General features: G+C 38.8%; 1 protein-coding gene across 1 annotated transcript in view; it reads left to right on the forward strand.

The window, feature by feature from the left end:
- eIF3b (eukaryotic translation initiation factor 3 subunit b) overlaps positions 1 to 21,930 on the forward strand; it is a 142,695-nt gene extending 120,765 nt beyond the window's left edge. Inside the window, exons 10-13 of the mRNA XM_067150355.2 lie at positions 7,102 to 7,319; positions 13,735 to 13,938; positions 14,018 to 14,126; positions 21,712 to 21,930. Coding sequence (XP_067006456.1) covers positions 7,102 to 7,319; positions 13,735 to 13,938; positions 14,018 to 14,126; positions 21,712 to 21,806 — 626 coding nt within the window. The 3' untranslated portion in view covers positions 21,807 to 21,930. The remainder of the gene's footprint in view (positions 1 to 7,101; positions 7,320 to 13,734; positions 13,939 to 14,017; positions 14,127 to 21,711) is intronic.
- The last annotated feature ends 1,214 nt before the right edge of the window (positions 21,931 to 23,144 follow it).

The following is a 23,144-nucleotide window of genomic DNA, read 5'->3' on the forward strand; positions in this document are numbered from 1 at the left end:
CGGTTATAGTGAGAATCCTACAACTGGTACATCCATAATTACAAGCGATTAAGCATGCTTTATTTTTTACGTTATCAATATTTATGCACTCCAGTGATTATTCTGAATCTGATTGATCATCGTCGATATCATTTTCTGGCTATGTGCGCTAATGATGTCTGTCTTCAACATTTGTGTACGTGCATATGGAAAGGGACTACATGTCATGTATTGAGATAAAGGTACTGTCGTGTTCCATAATATGTAACTAATATCATATAATTGAATTGAATGCTTCGGAAAGAAATTAAGGCCTTGAATTAGCATGTAATGTTACAGCATAAGATTTCATGACTTTTCAGTAGAGCTGAAATTTGGTTACTTTGTGACACAAATAACTACTAAACTATTTGGAAGTTACGCTGGCGTTTACATTTTCATATTCACAGGTATTCTGACATAAAAATTTTTTTCACAATAATTACCAACAGATATTATTTACGGTCTAAATTTTTCGTGGAGATCTATCTATCAATGCTAAGTCTCTGAGGTTTTATGACTTGCAGAAGGTCACTGAAGACAACTAATTGCAAAACTACTGCATTTTACAAAAATTATCACATACCTTAATGATCGTTAATCACAGCCAGCATAAGACGGGGATATCAGTTATTCATGCTGAAGCCTGCGTTTTGGGCATATTATATGCCCTTTCACCGTTTGGTCCTGATGTCTTACCTCTCCACAGTAGCTGCAGGTGGGTCGATACATTGGGGAGAATTTTCTTGGAGTTGGTGGTTTTCTCTTCTAAGGCTTACTTGTTTTTTTAGGTGTTACACTTTTTGAAGAAGATAATGATGGTGTAATTATTAGCAGAGGAGGACAAACAGAAGCCGGCTCCGGAAAATTTTCACTTGAGGTGGTTTGTGGCGGCATTGTTGGAGCAGGGAAAGATGCTACAGCAGGACATAGTACATCTTTCTTATCTTCTGATACGAAGGGTCTAATTTTTTCATGGAGGTACATCTGTCTATCAATGCTAAGTCCTTGAGGTTTGATGACTTGTGGAAGGTCACTGAAGTCAGGCAGTGGTTCTTCTGGAAGGATGGTGTAGGGTACTTCGTCAGAAACTATGGATTTCTTTGTCAACACTACACCAGGGTGCTCTTTCATATACACAGAGTGATCTATCTGGGCTATTTGTGTAATGTTTTTCATTCCAGCACGGAACTTGTTTTGCCAGTCATAAATAGGAATTGTTACATTTCCGGATTCTATGCCGAAGCGACAGGAATAATAGAGCTAGAAACTTGACAACTTTTACAGGCGACATTAATTATGTCCTCAATAACTTCACTTTCTTTTTTTCCGGAATGCTCTCTTGAAACAACCAAAATACAAATCAGGTTGAAATTTCGTGTGTCCCAGTGGCAAAAATGAAATTTTACGACTGCTGTTCTTTCCTGTCATAACTCTCCACATGAGGTATCTCATTAAGTTGTTTTTATTTTGCCCAACACTGTTATCAGCATGGAATTCTAAATGCTCCTCACCTACTCAAAAATTTTCCAAGAACTGATGTACAAGGGATAAGACAGTATTTACTCCTTTACCTGCAATACAAGCTTCTGGAATAATGTACAAAACAATGTTAAGTGGTTCATACGCTGCACCAAAAGACCCACTTTTTAGCCTGTAAGAAAGAAACTGGGTCCAGCTTCTTGTGGATCGTATGGTAAGTGCACCTTTTGGGCAAAATCAAAACTATAATGCATTGTGCCTTTGTATGTGTTACAGTTATGTGGCCCAAGAGGCAAAGGAGATTCCAGTTGTCTAATTCCTTGTCTACAATTGTCTATGGTGTTTTTATAAGCAGTCTGCTCTGCTTGGACGTGATTAAGATATTGTATAGCCTTCTCCATGAGATTTCTTTTTTCCTCCTCATCCATAATTGACAATTTCCCTATTACAGTTTGATTGCTTCTACAAGTCATACAAAGATCAGTCTTGGGTTTCTGAAATACTATGTTACTGCAAAATGTACGCCAGATGGAATACCAAGACGGGAGTGATACAGGAATTCGCTCTATTGATTTACAGTTCAAAGATATAAGCTTCATTGTTGTTTCCATATTGAACTGAGATCACAGAGATTAACCTCCTCCGTATATTCGGAGGCTGTTTGAGCTTTGGGAACATCATGTAGACATCCGCATCAACAGCATCCTCCTGCAACTTGTCTGTTGTGGAAATTTTAAAAGGTTCACTTTCCTCACCAGAATTTTCACTTTCAAACTTGAGGAGTGCGCTGAAGTAATCAGAAATAACATTCAATAGTTCCGGCGGCAAGTCGCTGTCTGTATATTGTTTTAAAGCTTTCACAATAACATCTGCTGCATCACTAGGCCCTGACATAGTGAGAATAATTACTCCTTATTTTAGAACCTAATCTATTTTAAAACGTTTGAATAAACTTAAATACACAGCTATATGAATAATGAGAACACCACACTTCTCCACAGTATGAAATACACTGAAAGACTGCATCGGTATCGGAAATGTTTGGAGCAGAGAGGATGTTTACAAAACTTGTTATCTTTTTAAAAGTGCCCAGCTAGGGTTTATTTATCACAAGATATCCAAGTCATCTTATGCTCGCGCAGCTATGAGCGCGAGCGAGTAAGTGTGTGAAGCCTTGCTTACAATGCGAAAAGTGGTCCCTTTCCTTAGTATTAAATAAACCTCATGTTTCAGCAGTGATTATTGTCAGAGGGCTTTTAAATTCACTCAGTGAGTTGATGACGGTCTAAGCAATACATAGGTATCAAAAATGAAAATTCGACATTTTACTCCCGTTAGTGGTTTTTTACAATTATTTTGTGAACTGTTGACCGAGAAGTGGTCCCTTTTCTTGCACACACATACATTTTAGGCAATGTTCAAGTCAATTAGTAGTATCAGTCAACCGGTGCACACAAAATTTGAAATGAAAAAAGAGGAAATGTTGTATAATAAATGCATTAATAACATGACCAATAGTAGGTTTTAACTTGTTAGAAATAAAAGCTGAGGTAAACAATCACATAATCTTAATGCTATGTATTGAAATTAAGTAAGAATGTGATGCATCTCAAAATACAGCAGAGTGCATCACTGATTTCAGAGATAAGTTTATATTTTCTTGTGTCTGATTAATTTTCGGAAAGGGTATTTATTAATAGTGAAAAGGTTATCATTACTCAACTGGCCCTTGAAATACTTTTCTTATATGGTTAAGCTACGTGACGCTGTTTAAATACGAAAACTGAAACGTTTGCCACATAAACCTCTGGAGTGATACTATTACAATTTTTAAAAATGAAATTTTATATACACTTTCATGTAGTATTGGAATGAGAAAAATAACTAGGTCTCGGAAGTTCATGCATTTGCGTGTTTTTTTTAAGGGGTAAAAATGTATGCTTATACATTATGTACTTGAATTATGGAATTTTCAGTTATTGGAACGTGCTTTTATGGTGCGTATAACTGCATATTTTCGTGATTTTGATAAATGCATCATATTTTAATATTTTAGCGCCTATATGGCATATTTTAATCAGTTTAATGGTTTTTACAGTATTTTTTACTCAGCTTTTTTCATCTGGTTGATGTTGGCAGTAATGTTGCGCATGATGACGCAACTTGTCATGTGGTGAGGAGTTACGTCACGCAGTAAATCCCCTGTTTCATCATCTACCCTCACGTTTTGTGCTTAGCTGTCGACTGGCTGTCCACAGTGTTGCCAACTTAGCAACTTAGCTTGTTTCCTGCTAAATCTAGCTTATTTGATCCAACGTTTAGCGGCAAAATAACAATATTCCCACTGTAGGTTTTTCCCCTCTAAATCTAGCTTGTTTCCTTCAACGTGCCTCATGTGATGTGGCGTTGTGGTCTCCCCCCCCCCCCCCCCAGTATCAACGAACACACGCATACACTCTCTCTCTCTCCTTGTATGATGTGGTAGTAACAGCAAAATTACCTATGATCATGGTAGGTGACTCACCACCGGTCCAGCAGGAGCATGGAGTGTGCCTTTATGATGTAATATTATGACAATCTTTCTCATACTTCAGTTTTACTATCGTCCGATCGCCTCACAAAATTTCCTTACTTGCGCCAGGCTCCTCTCTTTCATCTATCCTACCCGACCTCTCTTGGTCAACTCTTGTTCTTTTCTGACCCGACCGTATTAGGTTACGAGGCCTAGGAAGTCTTTCACGCACTTCGTGATCCTTTGTCTTTCTTTGGCAGATATCCTCAGTTTTCAAAGTGTTGGACCCCTTCCACTTTTTCTCTGTCATGAATGTTTTATAAAGGATGGTTGCCCTGTTGTACTTCCTCCTAAGACAATCACCATCACCTCCACCTGTCAGTAGGCCTACTATCTTAGTATACATAATTAAATAGCCTTTGTTTGCTGTTATAGTTCTTTGTTAATGGAGAAAACGGAACAATTTCATTCTCTACTCGGTGAGCAGTGCTATAAATATTTGGCTTATTTTTATAACTTTTTTCTAGTTCTGATTTAGCTTCTTCCAGCTTATATTGGATGATGATCTAGCTTATTAAATGAAAATTGTGTTGGCAACTCTGGATGTCCATTGAGTCGTGTAACGGTGTTGTGAACTGGTTGTGACCAAACTATGTTTTGCATATAAAGTGTCCGTTAAAAAGTTCTTTAAATGCCGAAAATAAAAGCAACTTCGAGTTGTAGATTAACTAATTTACAGGAGTAGTTTTCAGGTGAGTTAATACCTACAGATAATAGGGCACTGTTCTGTGGAGCGTGTGAGAAAACTATAGGGAGTGAGAAAAGATTTCAAATAGTTCAACACATAAACACAGCAAAATATAAGGAGAATTTAGCTAGCAAACTCGCAAATAAAGAGCCTGTTCAAAAACAACTATTAGTGTTTCGGAAGTAGGATTAGTGAATTTTCTTACGACTTGTGCCAAGCATTTTTAGCTGCTGATATTCCCTTGTATAAAATTAATAACACCACATAACATTTTCTTGCCAAATACACTCGACAACATGTGCCTGAAGCAAGTACATTGCGTAAGACTTACGTAGGGCATTGTTACAATAATGTATTGTCAAATTTACAAATTGAATTAGCTGATCAGTTTGTGTTGTTGTCTATTGATGAAACCACTGCTATTGTAATTTTGGGCACCTTAAATAAGGCACAAAAGACAATACCATATCTTCTTAATGTGTGTGAATGCCGGCTACTAACAATTTAATTATAACGCAATGTGTGATTGACTCATTGAAATTATTATGGCCATCTGGAATCAGATACGACTGGCTACTTTTATTTGTTACCGATGCAGGTGGTAAAATCAGGATGAACACTGAAAGGCATTTTTCCTAACTTAATTCATGATTGGGACAAGTTGGTGGAAGAGGAGTGGTACAAGGACAGAATGAGATGGAGGAGGCTTATATACAACACCCGGGAAACTGGAGATGGCTTAGGTTGATGATGATGAATTCATATAACTTGTTTGGCGCATGCTCTTAGTCGCATTGCTGAGACAATATACAATTCTTTCCCATTGGTAGATTGATTTGTGGCCTGTTCAAAGAAAATTTTTGTTAAATCTCCTTCATGAGTCGAGTTGTTTAGGTCAACAGCACCCAATATCCCACTTCCTCCTGCGCCAGTGTTAACATGATGGGAACATGGCTGCATGCAGCTTTGTATTCAAGCATGTTTCGTTTTTGTAACAAAGCTCCCGGGCGACGTTGCCAAACCCACTTCACCCAGTCGTCAACTAACGCACTGTCCATCCAGCCGGACTTACGTGTTCTAACAATAACACTGGATGGCAAGTTTCCTTTCGAAGTGTTTTCCTTTTCAGAATCACATATGGAGGGAGTTTGGTTCCATCCACTAATACGCTCAACATTACCGTGCATCGTTGCTTTTCGTTACCACCTGTTTTGATGGTTACACTTTTAGAACCCTTCGTATCCACTGTATTTTCCAACAGCATTTCAAAATAGACAGGTGTCTGGTCAGCATTTTGCTTCCTCAAATGAATAATGTGACGCTGAAAGGACGTTAATTTTTCTTCATAAACCCCTAGGGAGTCGTTGTGAAATGGACGTACATCTCCCAATGCACAATCCCTTTCTCCGATAAAAGTTTTGGATCCATCCGCGACTTTCAGTAAAACCCTGTGTTTTGAGTTCTTTTGAGATCTGTATGCTTTCAATTGACACATTTCACTAGAAAGACCATGTCCTAACTCATGTTTTTCTATCATAAATTTGTGGAGTCGTTCTTTGATTTCCGTAAACACTGCACTCTGCCCGCGGAACGCTCTGCGATCGCCGTTACTTTCTAGAAGTTTTTCCTTCTTCTGCCAATCACGAATACACGATTCATCATTTTCGTGCTTTCTGCCAACGGCATGATTTCAGAATATTTCAGCTTCGCTTACAACTTTCAGTTTCTCGTGCACAGTAAATGACCGCAGACGCTGTTTTGAATCCATCGCTTACTATCGAGACAGCACTTTAACGGGACAGATACAGAACTAGAATGTGAGCGAGGTAGACTTCCGTAACCAACAGTCTCGACTCTCGCAAAGTACAATATCCCGCGAGATCAGCTATTCGCGTGCTCAGCATGCCAGCAACACTTGTGAAACAAATGGCGATCGAGCGTCCGCAGCAGCAGCTTTCATTTTTACCGCATATTTACCCTATACTTTGATTTACCATATTTCATTACCTTACATTTCGCGTTTACATGCCACTGTAACAGTACTGAGAAAAAATAGATCTTGTTTTCTAGAACGCAACTAAAACACAATAAGACCTGAATGCCCGTTTACATGTGGTATATTGAGTATGGTGACCGTATTCAAATCTATTTCAATACTCCATGTAAACGTAGTAAATATTTACGCGAATGAACGGCTTGAATACGACCCGCACCCTAGATTTAGAACCAATATTTTGGGGGGAAAAGTGCGGGTGGTATTCGGGATTATACGGTATGTGACTAAGAAACATGGACAAAACCCCAATCATGAAAGAATACAGAATGTTTCATTTTTTTGCAGAACGGTTTGAGAAGAAAGCCTGTAATTCTCTGTTCTGGGCCCCATCGGGACAATTCATAGTATTGGCCGGACTCCGCAACATTGGAGGAACATTGGATTTTGTGGATACCAATGATTTCACTATCATGAACTCTTCAGAACACTACAGTGCTTGTGACGTGGAGTGGGACCCCACAGGACGTTACGTCGTGACTTCAGTCTCCTTTTGGAAAGTGAAGGTAATATTTGTCATGTTTACTCGCCTGTGAAACACACACCCCACACTTACCCACCTTCCCCACTTAATTAACAACAATTGTCACAGGGAAAAATAATTTAAAAAAGGGAATCGGGGAAAGAAATAATTGCAAAAAAATCTTTCAGGTGACCAGGTACCAAGTGCAACATTTCATTAAACAGTAAAACCTTCTACCTCCCTGCCTTAAATTTCTCAATGCCCTTCCAGCTTCTGTGCTTGGCTGTGTGTAGTCGTGACTAGGAAGCATCCAGCACACAAGCAGGAGTGATAATGAGCAAGAGGAAAGGTTTTATGGCATCCTTCAAATTCCTTCCACGGTGTGAAGAAAGGAAATACGAAAATGTGGACATAAAAGTTCTGGAGTGGGTTAGAGAATCAGGAGGAGACAATGCTGTAAATCACTAAATTGCGTGAAATTGCAGGTAATCTTGGCATTGCCCAAGTAGGTCTGATAGGCAAGGTTATGAGAGCATCTGGGCACACATGGATGGGAACCAAAAAACAATGAGGGAAGCAGACTCCTAGATTTCTGTCTGAGAAATAACATAGTTACTGGTAATACCTGGTATCACAAACAGAAACATCACAAAATCACCAAATATGGATGGAATGGGCAACAGGAGTCCATAGTTGATTATGTAAATGGTAGATAAACATATACAAGAAATATTGCTGGATGTAAAAGTGATCCCAAGTGCATCTCTTGACAGTGATCATAGGCTCCTTGTTGGTTGTTTCAGGTTTAGAAAGTTGAAGGAAATAAGAACCATCCAGGACAAGAAATAAAGGTATGGAAATTGAAGGATAAAGAGAATGCCATAGAATATCAAGAAAAGATCCAGCAGCAAATACCAAAAACAGACACTGGAACAGTTGGAGAAGATTGGTCGAGACAACAGAGGCGAGGTGTGGAAGAACAAATGGCAAAAGGAAATGGAATGAGACACCATGGTGGAATGATAAAACAAGAAACAGTCCTTAAAAAGAACAATGCCTATGGAAAATATTTCAAAAGTTGAGCAGATAAGGACAAAGAACTGTATAAGTTGGCAAAAAAAAGAATCTAAACAGGTGGACAGAGCAGGAAGAGAAAAATTGTTGAATGAATGGAGTGATAAACTAAATGAAGATGTAGATGGCAACAGAAGAATGTTGTATGGAATGATGAAGAATAGGAAAAGAGACAAAGAACAGACTAATTATCTGACTAGTGATAGTGGGTATCTCATCACAGATGACAGAGAGATCAAAGAAAAAGGGAAGAATTATTTTGATAAGCTGATGAATGTGAATTATATCACAAAAATTCCATTAGATGGATTAGTTAATGATGGAAGGCACTATAACAAATATGACATGGAATGATATAGAATACGCATGGAAGTACGTCAATACAGGAAAATCTCCACGCATTGATTAAGTGTGTGGTGAAATGATCAGGTCTGTGGGTGATGCATGAAAGCAGTGGATGTATAGACACTTTCACAAGATATGGAAGGATGGGCAGATACCAGCAGATTGGAAAAAAGGTATCATTCCACTCTTTAAGAAAGGTGACAGGAAGAAATGTTCAAATTACAGAGGAATTACATTAACTTCCCAAGCTGTATGAAAGGATTTAGAAAGGAAAATAAGACCATTGAAAGTTATCAGAGGAACAATACGGATTCAGGAAAGGCAGATCAACAGTTGTTCTAATATTTCGACTGCATCAGCTAATGGAGAAGCGTTATGAACATAAAAAGGTCCTTTGTTTGGCCTTCCTGGATATCAAAAAGTCCTTCGATGCTGTGAGCAGGGACAGTCTGGGAAGTGCTGAGAAACAGTGGAATCAATCATGACATAATAAAACGAATTGAGTATTTATATGACGATATCGGTAGTCGCGTCAAAACACCATCAGGAATGCCAGAACCCTTTAGAATAACTACAGGTTTCAGACAAGGTGGAGTTCTGTCACCTCTTCATTACTGTGATGAATAAGATTCAACAACAAGTAGCTATTTGCTGATGACATCTGTATGATATCAGCAACAGGCTCCATTTCCATTGAAGAGGAACTTACCAGCAGGATTCAAGCTGGAGGAACATTCTATAGAGTTGTCGGAGACCTAATATGGAACCCAAAAGTACCATTGAAATGCAAGCGAGCAATTTATCTGACTTATTACATGCCAGTTTTGACATATGGGAGTGAGACCTAGACCATGAGGAAAAACGATGTGAAGCAGGGATTCAGGCAGCTGAAATGAGATTCGTCCGAGCGATGGTTGGCATAACAGGACGAGATAAAATTTGTAATGAGAACATCAGGGGCATAGCTCACGTTGACAAAATGCAGGATAACATAACTCTGCATAGACCAAATGGTATGGTCACATGTGAAGGATGGATCCTGATCGCATACCCAGAAAAATGTATGATCTGCAGTTAAAATATTTAAGACCAGGAGGGCGGCCAAGGATGCGATATAGAGGCATGGTGAAAAACGACATTCAGCAAAGAGGAAGGGACTGGGACAACCTTGAAGGAGAAAAGTACAAAGACAGAAGTTGGTGGAGGGGGCTTCATTCGCCGACCCATCGTATAGATGGAATGACAGCCAGGCAGGCATCAATTTTTGGTAGTGAGACGAAGTTTCTCATAGTGCATTAGCACTGCCAGTGGCTCCAAGTAGCCTATGCAGTGGCCTCCACGGTATGCACTGGTCTTGCGTCTTAGTGGGTGTGCTATTTACCAACTGATGAGCCCAACTTAGCACACTGGGGCGAAACGTTGGCAACCAGGAGTGAGTTAGCTGGAAGATTTGTGATGTCCAATAAAGGACCATTTATATTGGTATTATAAATTTACTCATTCGGGACAAATATTTCAGGTTCCCTATGGGAATCGACATCTATATCACATACCACTTAGTCAAGCAGCTCGTCTCCTTTCTCCCAAGTCTTTCCAGCCCGAATTTTGCAACATTTTTGTAACGCTACTCTTTTGTCGGAAATCACCCAGAACAAATCGTGCTACTTTTCTTTGGATTTTTAAAAGTTTTTGAATCAAGTAATCCTGGTGAGGGTCCCATACACTGGAGCTATACTCTAGTTGGGGTCTTACCTGAGACCTATATGCCCTCTCCTTTACATCCTTATCATCATCATAATAATCAATGTCCCACTCCAGTCTCCCGGGTGTGGTTAACAAGCCGCCTCCACTCCTTTCAGTCCTTCCACTTTTCCTGTTCCATTACTTCTGCCACATCCAATCCAGCTTCTCTGATGACGTTCCAAATCTGATCCGTCCACCTTCTTCTCGGTCTTCCGCCTGGTCTCTTTCCCTTAACTTGTCTTTCCTACTCCCTTCTTGCTACCCGTTCCTTTCCCATTCTTTTTACATGTCCGTACCATCTCAGTCTTGCTTTCTGTATGTTCTGTACTAACGGTTCTATATTTAGCTCTTCTCTGATATTAATATTTTGAATTCTACCTATTCTTGTCTTTTTAACCAATGTTGTTAAAAATTTCATTTCTACTACTTGGATCTTGCTATCTTGTCTCTTATTAGTTACTAGCGTTTTTAGTCTGTATGTTACAGTTGGTATGAAATACTGTTTATATAATGTTAATTTCATTCATTTGAGTACTTTGTCATCCCATAAAAGCTCTCTGACTTGATAAAATGTGGTACCTTTACTTAGTCTGTTATTAATTTTTGGGTTGATTTCATTACTTCCATTAATAATGCTACCCAGATATGTAAACTGTTCTACATTCTCTAATCGTTCTCCATGTATGTTCACTTGACTTCTCTTTTTCTCTTTTCCATAGTGCATGGCTACAGTTTTCTTTTTACTAATTACCATTCCAAACTCCTTCAGATTTTCATTCCAAATGTCCAGTCTCCTTTCTACTTCCTTTTCTCTCTTTCCCCAAATCACCACATCACCTACGAATGCCAAAACATTCACTTCATCATAACTGATACTCTGTTTTACACGTCTTATGATTTCATCCACCAACAGTAATGGCAACAGTGCACTTCCTTGCTTTTTTTTTAAATGTTTCAGAGTCGCCACTCCCCACTTGTACACTGCTTTTACTCTCATGATACAACATTATCTTTTTAATTAATGATTTTGGTACATTCCTTTTCAGTAGGCATTCCCATACATGTTTTCTCTTAACTGTATCATAAGCTTTTTACAAATCCAAAAATATGAATATGATTTCCATTATCGTCCGCACTGTAAATATCATGTCTATTGTTGATCTATTTGGTCTAAAACCATATTGTTCTTCCTCTAACTGTGTTTCTGTTATATCCCTCAATCTTTTTTCTGTGACTTTCTCCATGACTTTTAGCCCAAGTGATAATAGGGTTATACCTCTATAATTTTCATATTTATTCCTATTTCCTTTTTTGAACAGTGGTACAATGCTTCCTTGTTGCCACAGGTATTCTTTCAACGTCAACATTTATTTGAGTTCCGCAAGCGTGGTTCTTGAAGATCATGATACCGGGTGAGTTGGCCGTACGGTTAGGGGCGCGCAGGTGTGAGCAATTTATCTGACTTGTTACATGCCAGTTTTGACATATGGGGGACCATGAGGAAAAACGATGAAGCAAGGATTCAGGCAGCCATTTCTTTCTTCACCTTGTTCCTTTCCTTTATTCTGTCCACCACCGTGTCTCCTTTCCCTTAACCTTTGTTTTTGTTTTCCCGCATACCTCAGTTGCTGCTTCTGTCTGTCTTAAATTGTCCCACTCTTCTCCACTTTGTATTTCCGTGTTAGGCAATTTCCTTTTAATACAATCTTGGAATGCCATTCCTTTATCCTCTTCCTCCAATTCCCAAATCCTGATCTTTGGTTTCTTCTTCAGTACAATTTTAGGTATTTTTTACTTGTTTTAATTCCACAATCAATGATTACCTTCCATATTTTCACTGGGGATTATCTTCATATTCATGACGTATCTTCCCCATTCTCAGTCTGTTGTTATAAAATCGATGAGTGTTCCATACTGTCCATCCCAACTATATCGGCTGATCTTATGGCTATTCCTCTTCATAAACCATGTGTTCTTTATTATCAGGTTATTTCTGATAAAAGTCCAACAGTTTCTCTCCATCTTCATTTCTATCCCCATACTCATGTGGACCCAGAACATTCTCATATCCTATTCTGTCAGTTCCCACGTTATCATGATCCCATCTCCAGCAATATGTGCTTCCAGTTCATTGAGGAAGTCTTCTTTTTCTACCACACTGCATCCTGTCTGTGGAGCATACACCTGTATTATCTGCAGTAGTTCCTTGTTTACATGTATGTGTATTATTATAATTCTTTCATTTACATACTCACTTCAGCTATTGGTTCAACATTGTGATTCACTACAAATGCCACTCCATTTCTTTTCTCTTTACACCCATCCAGTACAAGGTGTACCCCTTTCTTAGTTTCTTCATTCCTTTCCCTTTCCATTTTACTTCACTTAATCCCAGGATGTCGAGTTTCCGTCTCTCCATTAGGCCAATTCATTTTCCTTCTCATTCATTGTTAAAATATTTATTGTTCCAAATCGGGTTTTGTTCTCTGATCTAAAACTTGCACGAACATCAGTATTACCATCATACTGTGTAACTGTAGTCAGAGACTTGTCAATTCCATTTCCACTTTTAAACTTCCATACGAGGCTTGTGTTGTAGTTGAAAGCAAATACAAATTTACTCATCTGCTGACCTGCTAAGCCTAACGCATCTGACGATTTCCTTTCGGGGTTTACTCCCTTAGCCTTTGAAGATCTCTCTTCTCCACAAGGCAGTGGTTTCCTCTTCTAATTTTCCCCAGAGGGGATGGGTTGCCTCATCCACCATTTTCGCCATTCCGAAGGTCTCCTTCTCTGGCTAAGATGCTGTTAAGGTCTTCACCCATAACCCTGGGCATGGGTTTCATGTTATATCCCGTGAGACTGGGTCCCTGCCTGAACTTAAGTCTCCTTCACACCGTTCTACTGATGTGGAGGATACCCACCCCCACAACGTGGATGCGCCAGACAAGAATTACTGAAGTAAAGGATGGGGAAGATGATCCTTTCTCCCTTGAGCCGGGTTAATGCTTGTATATGATGTCACAACCAATGCCACAACCACCTCTAAATACCCTCATAACAATGTGCTTAGATCTGTACCCTTTATTTCCAATCCCATTTATGTGATTACCCCAATGAAGATCTTTCCTTATCATTATGTTACACAGTTTAGTTGTAGCTCTATTGCTTGGAATATCTTCAGTCGTACAAAAACTGGCAAAATAGTATGTGTTGTACCTGCTAATTCTGACTAAGGCACACTTTGTTTAATTTTCAGCTAATTTTTAATATTTTTCTTTCATTTGTATGTACAGGTGGACACAGGTTATTGGCTCTGGTCATTCCAAGGAAAGATCTTGAAGCGTTTCAACATTGATACTTTCTGCGCGCTCTCTTGGCGTCCACGGTTACCGACTCTGTTGTCTGTCGAGCAGCAGAACCAGATAAAGAAGAACCTTAAGAAATACAGTAACCAGTTTGAGAGCAAGGATCGAATGCGCTTGTCCAAAGCTTCTAAGGTAATTGGATATGCAGAAAAAAGTGAAAAATTGACCTGTGAAGTGTTAACAGTCTGGCTCACTACTTTTTGTGTTATAGGAATTGATAGAGAAGCGCGCCAGGTTACTCAAAGAGTTTGCTGAATATAGATCCAAGCAAATGGAGAAGTGGAACGAGTTGAAACCTAAACGTCTTGCTCTTCGTAATAGTAAGTATAGATTTAGATCTTATTGTATCTGTCAAGCAGAAACCTAAGTGCATTGGTGGTTCATTCTTAAACTGAGGAAGATTTCACACATGAAAATTTATTGCTACAATCCCTTTATTCTTGAATAATATTGCATCTCTGATTTCTCTGGCAAAGTTCATGTATCCAATTGCTGGTCACTTTGGAAAGTTATGATAGACAACACAGAGGATAACTAAAACAGAAATAATAATTATATTATCATACATAATTCAGGCAGAGCTCCGTGGCTCAGACGGCAGCGCGTCGGCCTCTCACCGCTGGATACCGTGGTTCAAATCCCGGTCACTCCATGTGAGATTTGTGCTGGACAAAGCTGAGGCGGGGCAGGTTTTTCTCCGGGTACTCCGGTTTTCCCTGTCATCTTTCATCCCAGCAACACTCTCCATTCTCATTTCATTTCATAGCATCTATCAGCCATTAGTAAATCACTTTGGGAGTGGCGACCCCATCGTACTAATAGCCTGTAGGCCTATATGCTTCATTCACTACATCCCTGACCCGGTCAATGACTGGAAAACAGGTTGTAGGTTTTCATTTTCATATAATTCATGCATCATGCAAAAATGAACAGAGGATACAAGCCCATCCAAATGCAGTCATGAAGCAGTTACATCTGAAAAATAAAATAATTTTCTACTAGATGACGCATGCTGCTCTGTGGCATTCATCATAAATAGATCAAACAAACTGTCATAATATAAAATTGATTCATCCACTTCCTGGGTACTTTTTTTACAGTTTACTTGTAGTATTTGTATTACCTGTTAATTATGGGTGAACTTTTGTAGATTTATTGTGATGTTAATTGACTTTTATGAACTACTTTAAAAAACTTGTTTTATGTCTTACCGGCACAGATAGGTCTTATGGCGACGATGGGATAGGAAAGGGCTAGGAGTAGGAAGGAAGCTACTGTTACTTCAATTTATTTAGGTATAGCCCAAACATTTTCCTGCTGTGAAAATAGGAAACCACAGAAACCACCTTCAGAGCTGTCAAATGGGAATCATTGCTATTATCTCCCAAATGCAAGCTCACAGCTGCGCCCCCCCTAACCACACAACCACCTCGCTCGGTACTACATGACCCAAACCACACAGCCACCCGTTCTGTTTTCATAAAATATTTTGTAGGTTTACAGTTATGGTTGTGTGTTTAATTTAAAGTTGGAAAAAAAAGGAACGAAGAAAATTGTTCAAATTATTTCAAGCGTACTGCTTATAACCCTCCTCATTTCAGTGTTTCTTGATGATGATGATGCTTGTTGTTTTAAGGGGCCTAACATCGAAGGTCATTGGCCCCATTTCAGTGTTTGCTAGTTGGTAGCTAAACTTATTCATTCATCTGTTACCTTTGCTATATTGTGAAATTCGTTGTGAAGGAAGGAGCTCTACTCTACTTCCCTATAGAACCTTAGGTAATGTTGTATTTTAAGTATTTTATTAAGTGTAGTTGCAATAAATTTCCCACAGAAGGAGTTTTCAGTGTTGATAGGAAAAATAAGACAGAATTCAGGCCTACATTAAGCACATCTACACTAGAATTGCTTATCAACCAGAAGACATAAATGTCATCACAGGGGGAAGGATGCTGGATGGGAAATAAGCTACGTAGAATATTCATCACAGTACTGCCGGTGATGTGCAAATTTTGTGTAATATGATATGCACTCATGTTTATAAAAACCAGAACACCTTGAAAGACTAGAGATAGGAGGTTCATATTCACAGGACATGTGCATTAGTATGTTCTGAAGAAATGATTAGCATTTGAAGCATGTCAGCCCCCAGGGTCAAGGTCCACATCGATATCTCTGCGCACCACCACCGACTGGTAAAATATGCCTGCCGGTGAAACTGCATTGCTTTATTTTAATGCGAGCCAAACGGTCTTATTGTTTTAAAGGAGAAATTGCCAGCCTGGAAATCGTACAGTGTGAGGGATGGGGGTCATAGTAGTGCGTTGCAATGCACATGGAAGCCAGATACTTTATTCCCTCGTCATAGGAAACTTCGATAAGACACGATGTTTTAAGAGCGTCGGGCACTTTCCATGCCAGTACAAAGCATCTATAATAAAAATGCAAACAGTAAAGAAATCCAAAAAATAATGCATTTGCACAGGGGAACCGGCATAATTTATCCTCGTCTTTGAATTGTGCGATTTTTTTTCTTTCGTTGCGTGAGGTTATGTTTGTCAGTGATTTATCCAAGTGCATTATTTGAACATTGTAAATGCACCTTGTTGAATACATTTTGGAAATAGTTTTTTCCATGGCATTTGAAAGGTTTAAACTGTGAATCGAGGTGATTGCATGTATTAGTGGATCTTAGAATACTTCGTGACGCGGCAAGTGTTTACATTTCTGAAGTACGAGAGAAGTGCCATGGTGGGAAATCGTACAAGGATAGAGTCATAGGAAAGTTCGATTTTAAGTGCATCGGTTACTTTCTGTGTAAATACAAGGCATCTAAAATGCATACAGTATAGTAATCCAATTAATAAAGCACTTGCACATGGGAGCGAGCATAGATTTCTCCTCGTCTTTGAATCGTGCTTTTTTTCTTCCTTTCGTTGCGTGAGGTTATGTTTACCAGTGAGATAACAGAGTGTATTATTTGAATACTGTAAATGCACCTTCTTGGATACATTTTGGAAATAGTTCTTTTTTCATGGCATTTGAAAGGTATAAACTGTGAATCAAGGTTAAATGCATGCAGTAACGGGCCTTAGAATATTTTGTAACGTGGCAAGGGTTGGTACTTCTGAATTGCGAATTGGCGGTTAATTCGAAATCACGTAATTCGAAGTCCGATTTTTGAGTCCCAACGACTTCGAATTAACGAGGTTTTACTGTATATGACTTTATCTCAAATTAGGGATACAAAATTCAAATGTGGGTTTAGTTGAGTTATTGCCTGTTGGTCTGAATGCTTGTGTGAACATCACAGGAAAATGGCTCGACAGAATTTCTTGAAACTCTGTATTTAAGTTCAAGGATATCCGTAGAGTGCTTTAGACTATGTATTGTTTGGTTAGTATATGGTGGCAGAACAATATTAAGGAGACCAGAAAAGGAAATGCCCATATTTTTTCTGTTAATATGAATGTAACAAAATACTGTACATGTTGAAAGCCATGCAAAATACTATTTCTGATCTTTTATGTTGCATGCATTTATACCATACATGGAATAATGGAGATATTTGTGATTATTTAATTTTTTTTTTTCAAATTTCCAATTATCTCCAGGAAATATCAGTTCTATTTAAAACCTTTAAGTTATATAACACAAGTTCCAATATTTCGTGACTCGCGTTTTTTGCTGTGCAGACTATGATAACAGAAGTACTAACAAATTAAATTTTCAGTATGAACAGGAGCACAAGGACACTACAATTCTTACATTAAGACTGAATATCAGATGAGACAGCCCCTCAGAGTTTGAAGCCTACCCTCCTGCAGAAACTAACTCTTCAGGGACTGAGAAGAGATATATGTAGAAGAACTGGGACTGATGAGCAGAGACCCTATTTATTTGAAGTCGGCAGTGTATAAGGATGTGGATACTGTCCTTGTCCTTTTGTCTTTTCATGTTCATCTTCGTGTCCTTTTTCTGTTGCTCTTTCTTCCTACCCTGACTGTGCCATTGTGTTTGTCCTGTGTGTTCCTTTTATTGTTTCTATCTCTCTATATAAGACTAGATTTTACACTTGTTTATTCCTTTCCAGTTCTTACACGGACTCTTGTTAACCTTTTCAATCCTACGGCTGAGGTAACTCGGAACTCTCTCTCTTTCGCTGTCCCAACCATGAGTTAACTCTTATTTCAGACTTCGCACTCTCTCCCAGTCCATATTTAGTCTTATGGTCTGGTTCTCTTATTCAGTGTGAGACAGCAGCATCTGACAATGCTCATTACGAGAACCAATTCTTTAATTTTGTCTGTTGCCTTATTTTTTGACAGCTGTCTTTAGTCGTGCTAGATGACTGCATCCACTAGTAAAAAATGTTTGACAGAAGATGATATTTTAGATGTTTTAGGTAATGATGACGAGTCTTACTATTACGAGGATAGTGAAGATGATTTCTTAGTTAATGATTCTGTGGAGAGTGATAGTAGGAGTGATTTATCTGGAGATGGGGAGGAGGAGAAACCAGAAAACCAACCTGCTCATACAGTGTACACCCCTGCATGGAAATTTGTCACACCGTCATGAAATGTTGATGAAAATGTGAACAGACAATATTTTAATTTCATGTTTGGAAATATATAAAATTAATACTAACTTATTTCAGTTAGTGTTAAAATATACAAAATAATGTGGGATTGGACATTGTAAGCAGGGAAGGTACCTGGGAGTGAAAAGGCTAATTAGGATGTGCTCTTTCCCAGCTGCCAATCATCTCCGTTAGGTGGCATTGGCCCTGCAGTTGCATAAAAACTAACCCACTGAGAATGGGTTCAACAGCTAGTAAATATATAATTTTTAAAACACTAACTATGTGGACGATATCCTTGAACTTGACTGTTACTCATAATTTAAGTGATATCGTGGAAGAAGTTGCTTGTAACTACATGTAAGCTATCCTGCAGATGTGAATCGGTTAATTGTGATAATGCTTTCTTTAACTATTTCATGAATGAGAATGCTTTCTTGCACTGATAGTTTGTCCTAGTAATAGCCATACCTTTGAAACACTTCAATATTTGGAACCTTTTGGTATCTTCTGCTTGTGGAGGCGGTAGAATACATCCACGGTATCCCCTGCCTGACGTAAGAGGAGACTAAAAGGAGCCCTAGGGGCTCTTAACTTGGGAGCATGAGTTGGTGACCACGGGGGCCTTAGCTGAGTCCTGGCATTGCTTCCACTTGTGCCAGGTTCCTTTCTGTAACCGATCTTATCCGACCCCTTCGTCAGCTCTTGTTCTTTTCTGACCCCAACTGTATTGGGTTTCTGAGGCCTAGGGAGTCTTCAAATTTCATGCCCTTTGAGGCTATTGTCTTTCTATGGCCGACACCTTCATTTCTCGGGCCCCTTCCCTCTTTTCACTGCGATTAGTATTAAGAGGATGGTTGTCTAGTTGTACTTCCTCTTAAAATAATAATATACCACCACCACCACTACCACCTTCTGCTCTCTGAAAATCCTAGGAATTTCTCCTTTTTGAATAAACATTTCAGTGCTAAGGAGGACTTGCATGAGCAAGTAAGAAAAATCAAGGTTCTTTTAGTACACACAGAACTAAAAAGGGGTTGTCTAAAACATTGAACTTTTATCAGATCCATCCTAAGGATCTTGAATTACTAGTTAAAATGTTATAAGGGATGGATAGCAACGCTATTATTCTTGTTTGTACAACAAAGTTTGAATTGAAATGGACTACTTCAGAAGTGTTTGTGATCATTATTACTTTATGATGTTTTTTGGCCATGTTATTAAAATATGTAAGCTCACTCAACGCGCGTTTCAAAAGGTACCTTGGCTTTCTTCATCAGGAGAAAATAGAAAATAGAAACACGACGCATCAATGGTTGCTAAGAGAAATCAACAAAGAACTTAAAATTGTGCTCTACAATGTCCCATGCTTGGGACAACGAATGGCAGCAGTAAAGCATCACTTTTTAATGGTTCTGATAATAGGTAGCCATGACTTACTGAGGTTGTAGCCTGTATCGCTCTTGTAAATTGTCTGGGTGTTTCCGTATTTCAATCGCCTCCCTGATGATTCTAAGGCGATATTGCTTTATACGGGTAAGAACATCCACTCCTTGGAACATGACATCATGACCAGGTGTTAATGCATGATCAGCAATAGCTGATTTATCAGGTTGGTCGAGTCTGTACACCTATGTTCCTCAATGCGACCAACTAACGACAGAGTGCCTAAATTTTTATTTTTACAGGTTGCTTTACATTGCACCGACACAGATAGGTCTTACAACGACGATGGGATAGGGAAGGGCTAGGAGTGGGAAGGAAAAGGCCATGGTCATAATTAAAGCACAGCCCCAGCATTTGCCTAGTGTGAAAACTGGAAACCATGGAAAACCATTTTTAATTTATTAGTTTTATTTAAAAGTTACTTTACATCGTACTAACACGGATAGGTTTTATGGCAACAGTGGGATAGGTGAGGGCTAGGAATGGGCCTTAATTAAGGTACTGCCCCGGCATTCGTCTGGGGTGTGAAAATGGGAAACCACGGAAAATCATCTTCAGGTTTGTCGACAGTGGGGTTCAAACCACTTTCTCCCAAACGCAAACTCACAGCTGTGCGCTTGGAAGAAAGTTCCCGCTTTACGTGATTTTCAGGAGGAAAACAATGCCTAAGAAAATAGTTTCCCTGTGGAATTCATGTACGAGTGCAACCATCCGGTTGGATGGACTTAAAACTGATACTGTACTGGCTTAAAACTGTGTGGGATAGAAGGCTTGTTGCACTACTGAAACTGCTGACTCCGCTTGTTTTAGATAGTTTCTGAGGTCACTTCTTGAATGAAGTACTTGTAGTTGTCCTCCTCCAATTGTTGGTCTATCCTTCCTGATTTCTCAATGAAAATAAGACACGACAGGTAGCCATTCCCGGTGGCCTAATATCTACTTTGCACCCACTGACACATGTATTTAAAAACATTTTAAGACCACTTACATGTAGATTTTATGACGAGTGAATGATCAGTGGCAATCAGCAATTGCCTCCTGGAAATATTAGGCGTCCATTCTTCGATTTATTGTGCTCGTGGGCAGTGAAAAGTTTGGACCTTATACCACCAAAACTAGTCTCCAAGAGCTTCAAAAGGATTGGGATTTCGAACGCACTATACGGATCCAAAGATGACGCGGTGTGGCAGAGCGACAAATACACCAATCTGATACCATTATGAGCAGTGGCGAGGACGGCACATCAGATACCAAAAACAGCAATAGTGATACAAGATTTTGAGTAAATTGTTTAACAGGAAGTCTGTATTTCACAACAATGCAATATGTTTTTGCTAGTGTAATATTTTAACTTTAATACTCCGATTAATGGCAGTTAACTTGATAAGTTAATTTTATTTTCAGATTGGAGAAACGTTTGTTGAACTGTTGTGAAGAAACTATGAATTTTGATTTGACTATTTTTATTATTTTGATGTATATACATGAGTATTACATGCATCTTAAACTTGTATAAAATACAGTTTACTTATAAATTAATTTTTTCAGTAATAGAAATACTGTTATTAAAACATTCTTTGCATAATGGTCGCACTGTACTATTTTTTCAGAAATTTTGGTATAAAAAGTGCAAATATTATGCGATGAAATACGCTACTTTATTTTTCTTATTATTTTGAGAGCACAAAGTGTGTTATAAAGAGCACCGGGTTAAGAATGCCTGCTTTAAGTTTTGGTTGAAAGTGCAATTCTGTTATTGACTTTTCTTAGGGAGCTGTTGAGAACTTGGTTTGCACTGCCCCTTGCCTAAACATCTTGTTCTTCAGTTAGAATTAATTATTACAAGCTTAGCTCATTATTGTGTGTCTTTGTTCCAGATGTTGATACAGACGAGTTGGTGTCCGATAAGAATAATGTAGATGAAGAGATTGTTGAATTCTTCATTAAGGAAGAGAAGACTATCATAGATTAAAGAAGTGAAGTGGCCCAACTTGGAAACCTCTTAATGAACTGGTGGTGATGTGGTTGACATGTATTAAAGTGATGTGGAGAATAAATATAGACTTTGTGTTTGGTACCCTTCTGGGGATTTTAAACCTTTGCCTTGTGTTTAAGTGTGTGTCTGTCCTCAGTCCCTACCACAACTTTAAAATCAGAATAACTATGAGAGAAACTTGAAGGTACTGTTTGTTGTGTACACTTTCTTTTGTTTCCTTACTCAACTTTAAAGGTAAGCAATTGCCCTATTAGTTTCAAAATGTTACCGAGCTCGATAGCTGCAGTCGCTTAAGTGCGGCCAGTATCCAGTATTCGGGAGATAGTAGGTTCGAACCCCACTGTCGGCAGCCCTGAAAATGGTTTTCCGTGGTTTCCCATTTTAACACCAGGCAAATGCTGGGGCTGTACCTTAATTAAGGCCACGGCCGCTTCCTTCCCACTCCTAGCCATTTCCTGTCCCATCGTCGCCGTAAGACCTATCTGTGTCGGTGCGACGTAAAAACAACTAGCAAAAAAGTTTCAAAATGAAAACTATAGTGTGCAAGAATGTACTTTACAGAAACTACAATTTTGAAGATTCATCTATCATTGAAATTTATACACTTCTACGTACCAGAAAAAAGTATTCGCATTTTGTTGGTGAGGGGATCAATACAAAAATTTTGTTCAGACATTAAAGATTTTGTTTCTGGTGTATTTTCTGTGAATGGCACAGTTTTATGTTGGACATATAGATTTACCTGTCAACTTATTTGTATAACCATAATATCTTCATCTTGCGGTGCTTTCAGCCACTAGTCAGGTCTGTTTAGAAAATGAACCTCTTCATTGTCTTCATTTTCCCAGCATTTCTCTGTCATCTCTTTGATCCAGTCCTCCCCTATTTTTTGTCACATGGTCTTCCTTTCCTTTCAGCCGTCTTCTAGCATATCCTTTTTTCTCTATTCTCCTCATATGTCTAGATCACCTAAGCATTGATTCCTGCATTTTATCCTGCAATGATTCCACTTGCGCCAGTTCTCTAACCTTCTCATTTCTTACCTTGTACATTTTTGTTACTCCTATTCTTCTCACTAATGTGAATCATACTTATTCTCTTTACCCTCATTGCTTCAAGTTTCTGAAGCATGTATCAGTATCGGGGTATAGTACGTTTGATGTTTCACTGTTTTGGGAGACATTTTTACACCAGACTTCTAACATTTTTCAGAAATGTTTCTGCTTGTCTCGCCTGCACACTCATTTCCCCATTCTTTCTTACAGTTTTGTCTGTATTAATCTGTCCAGGTACTTGTTCTACTACCATTGTTAC

This window comes from Anabrus simplex, chromosome 6, assembly GCF_040414725.1.
Source record: "Anabrus simplex isolate iqAnaSimp1 chromosome 6, ASM4041472v1, whole genome shotgun sequence".
Taxonomy (NCBI): Eukaryota; Metazoa; Arthropoda; class Insecta; order Orthoptera; family Tettigoniidae; genus Anabrus; species Anabrus simplex.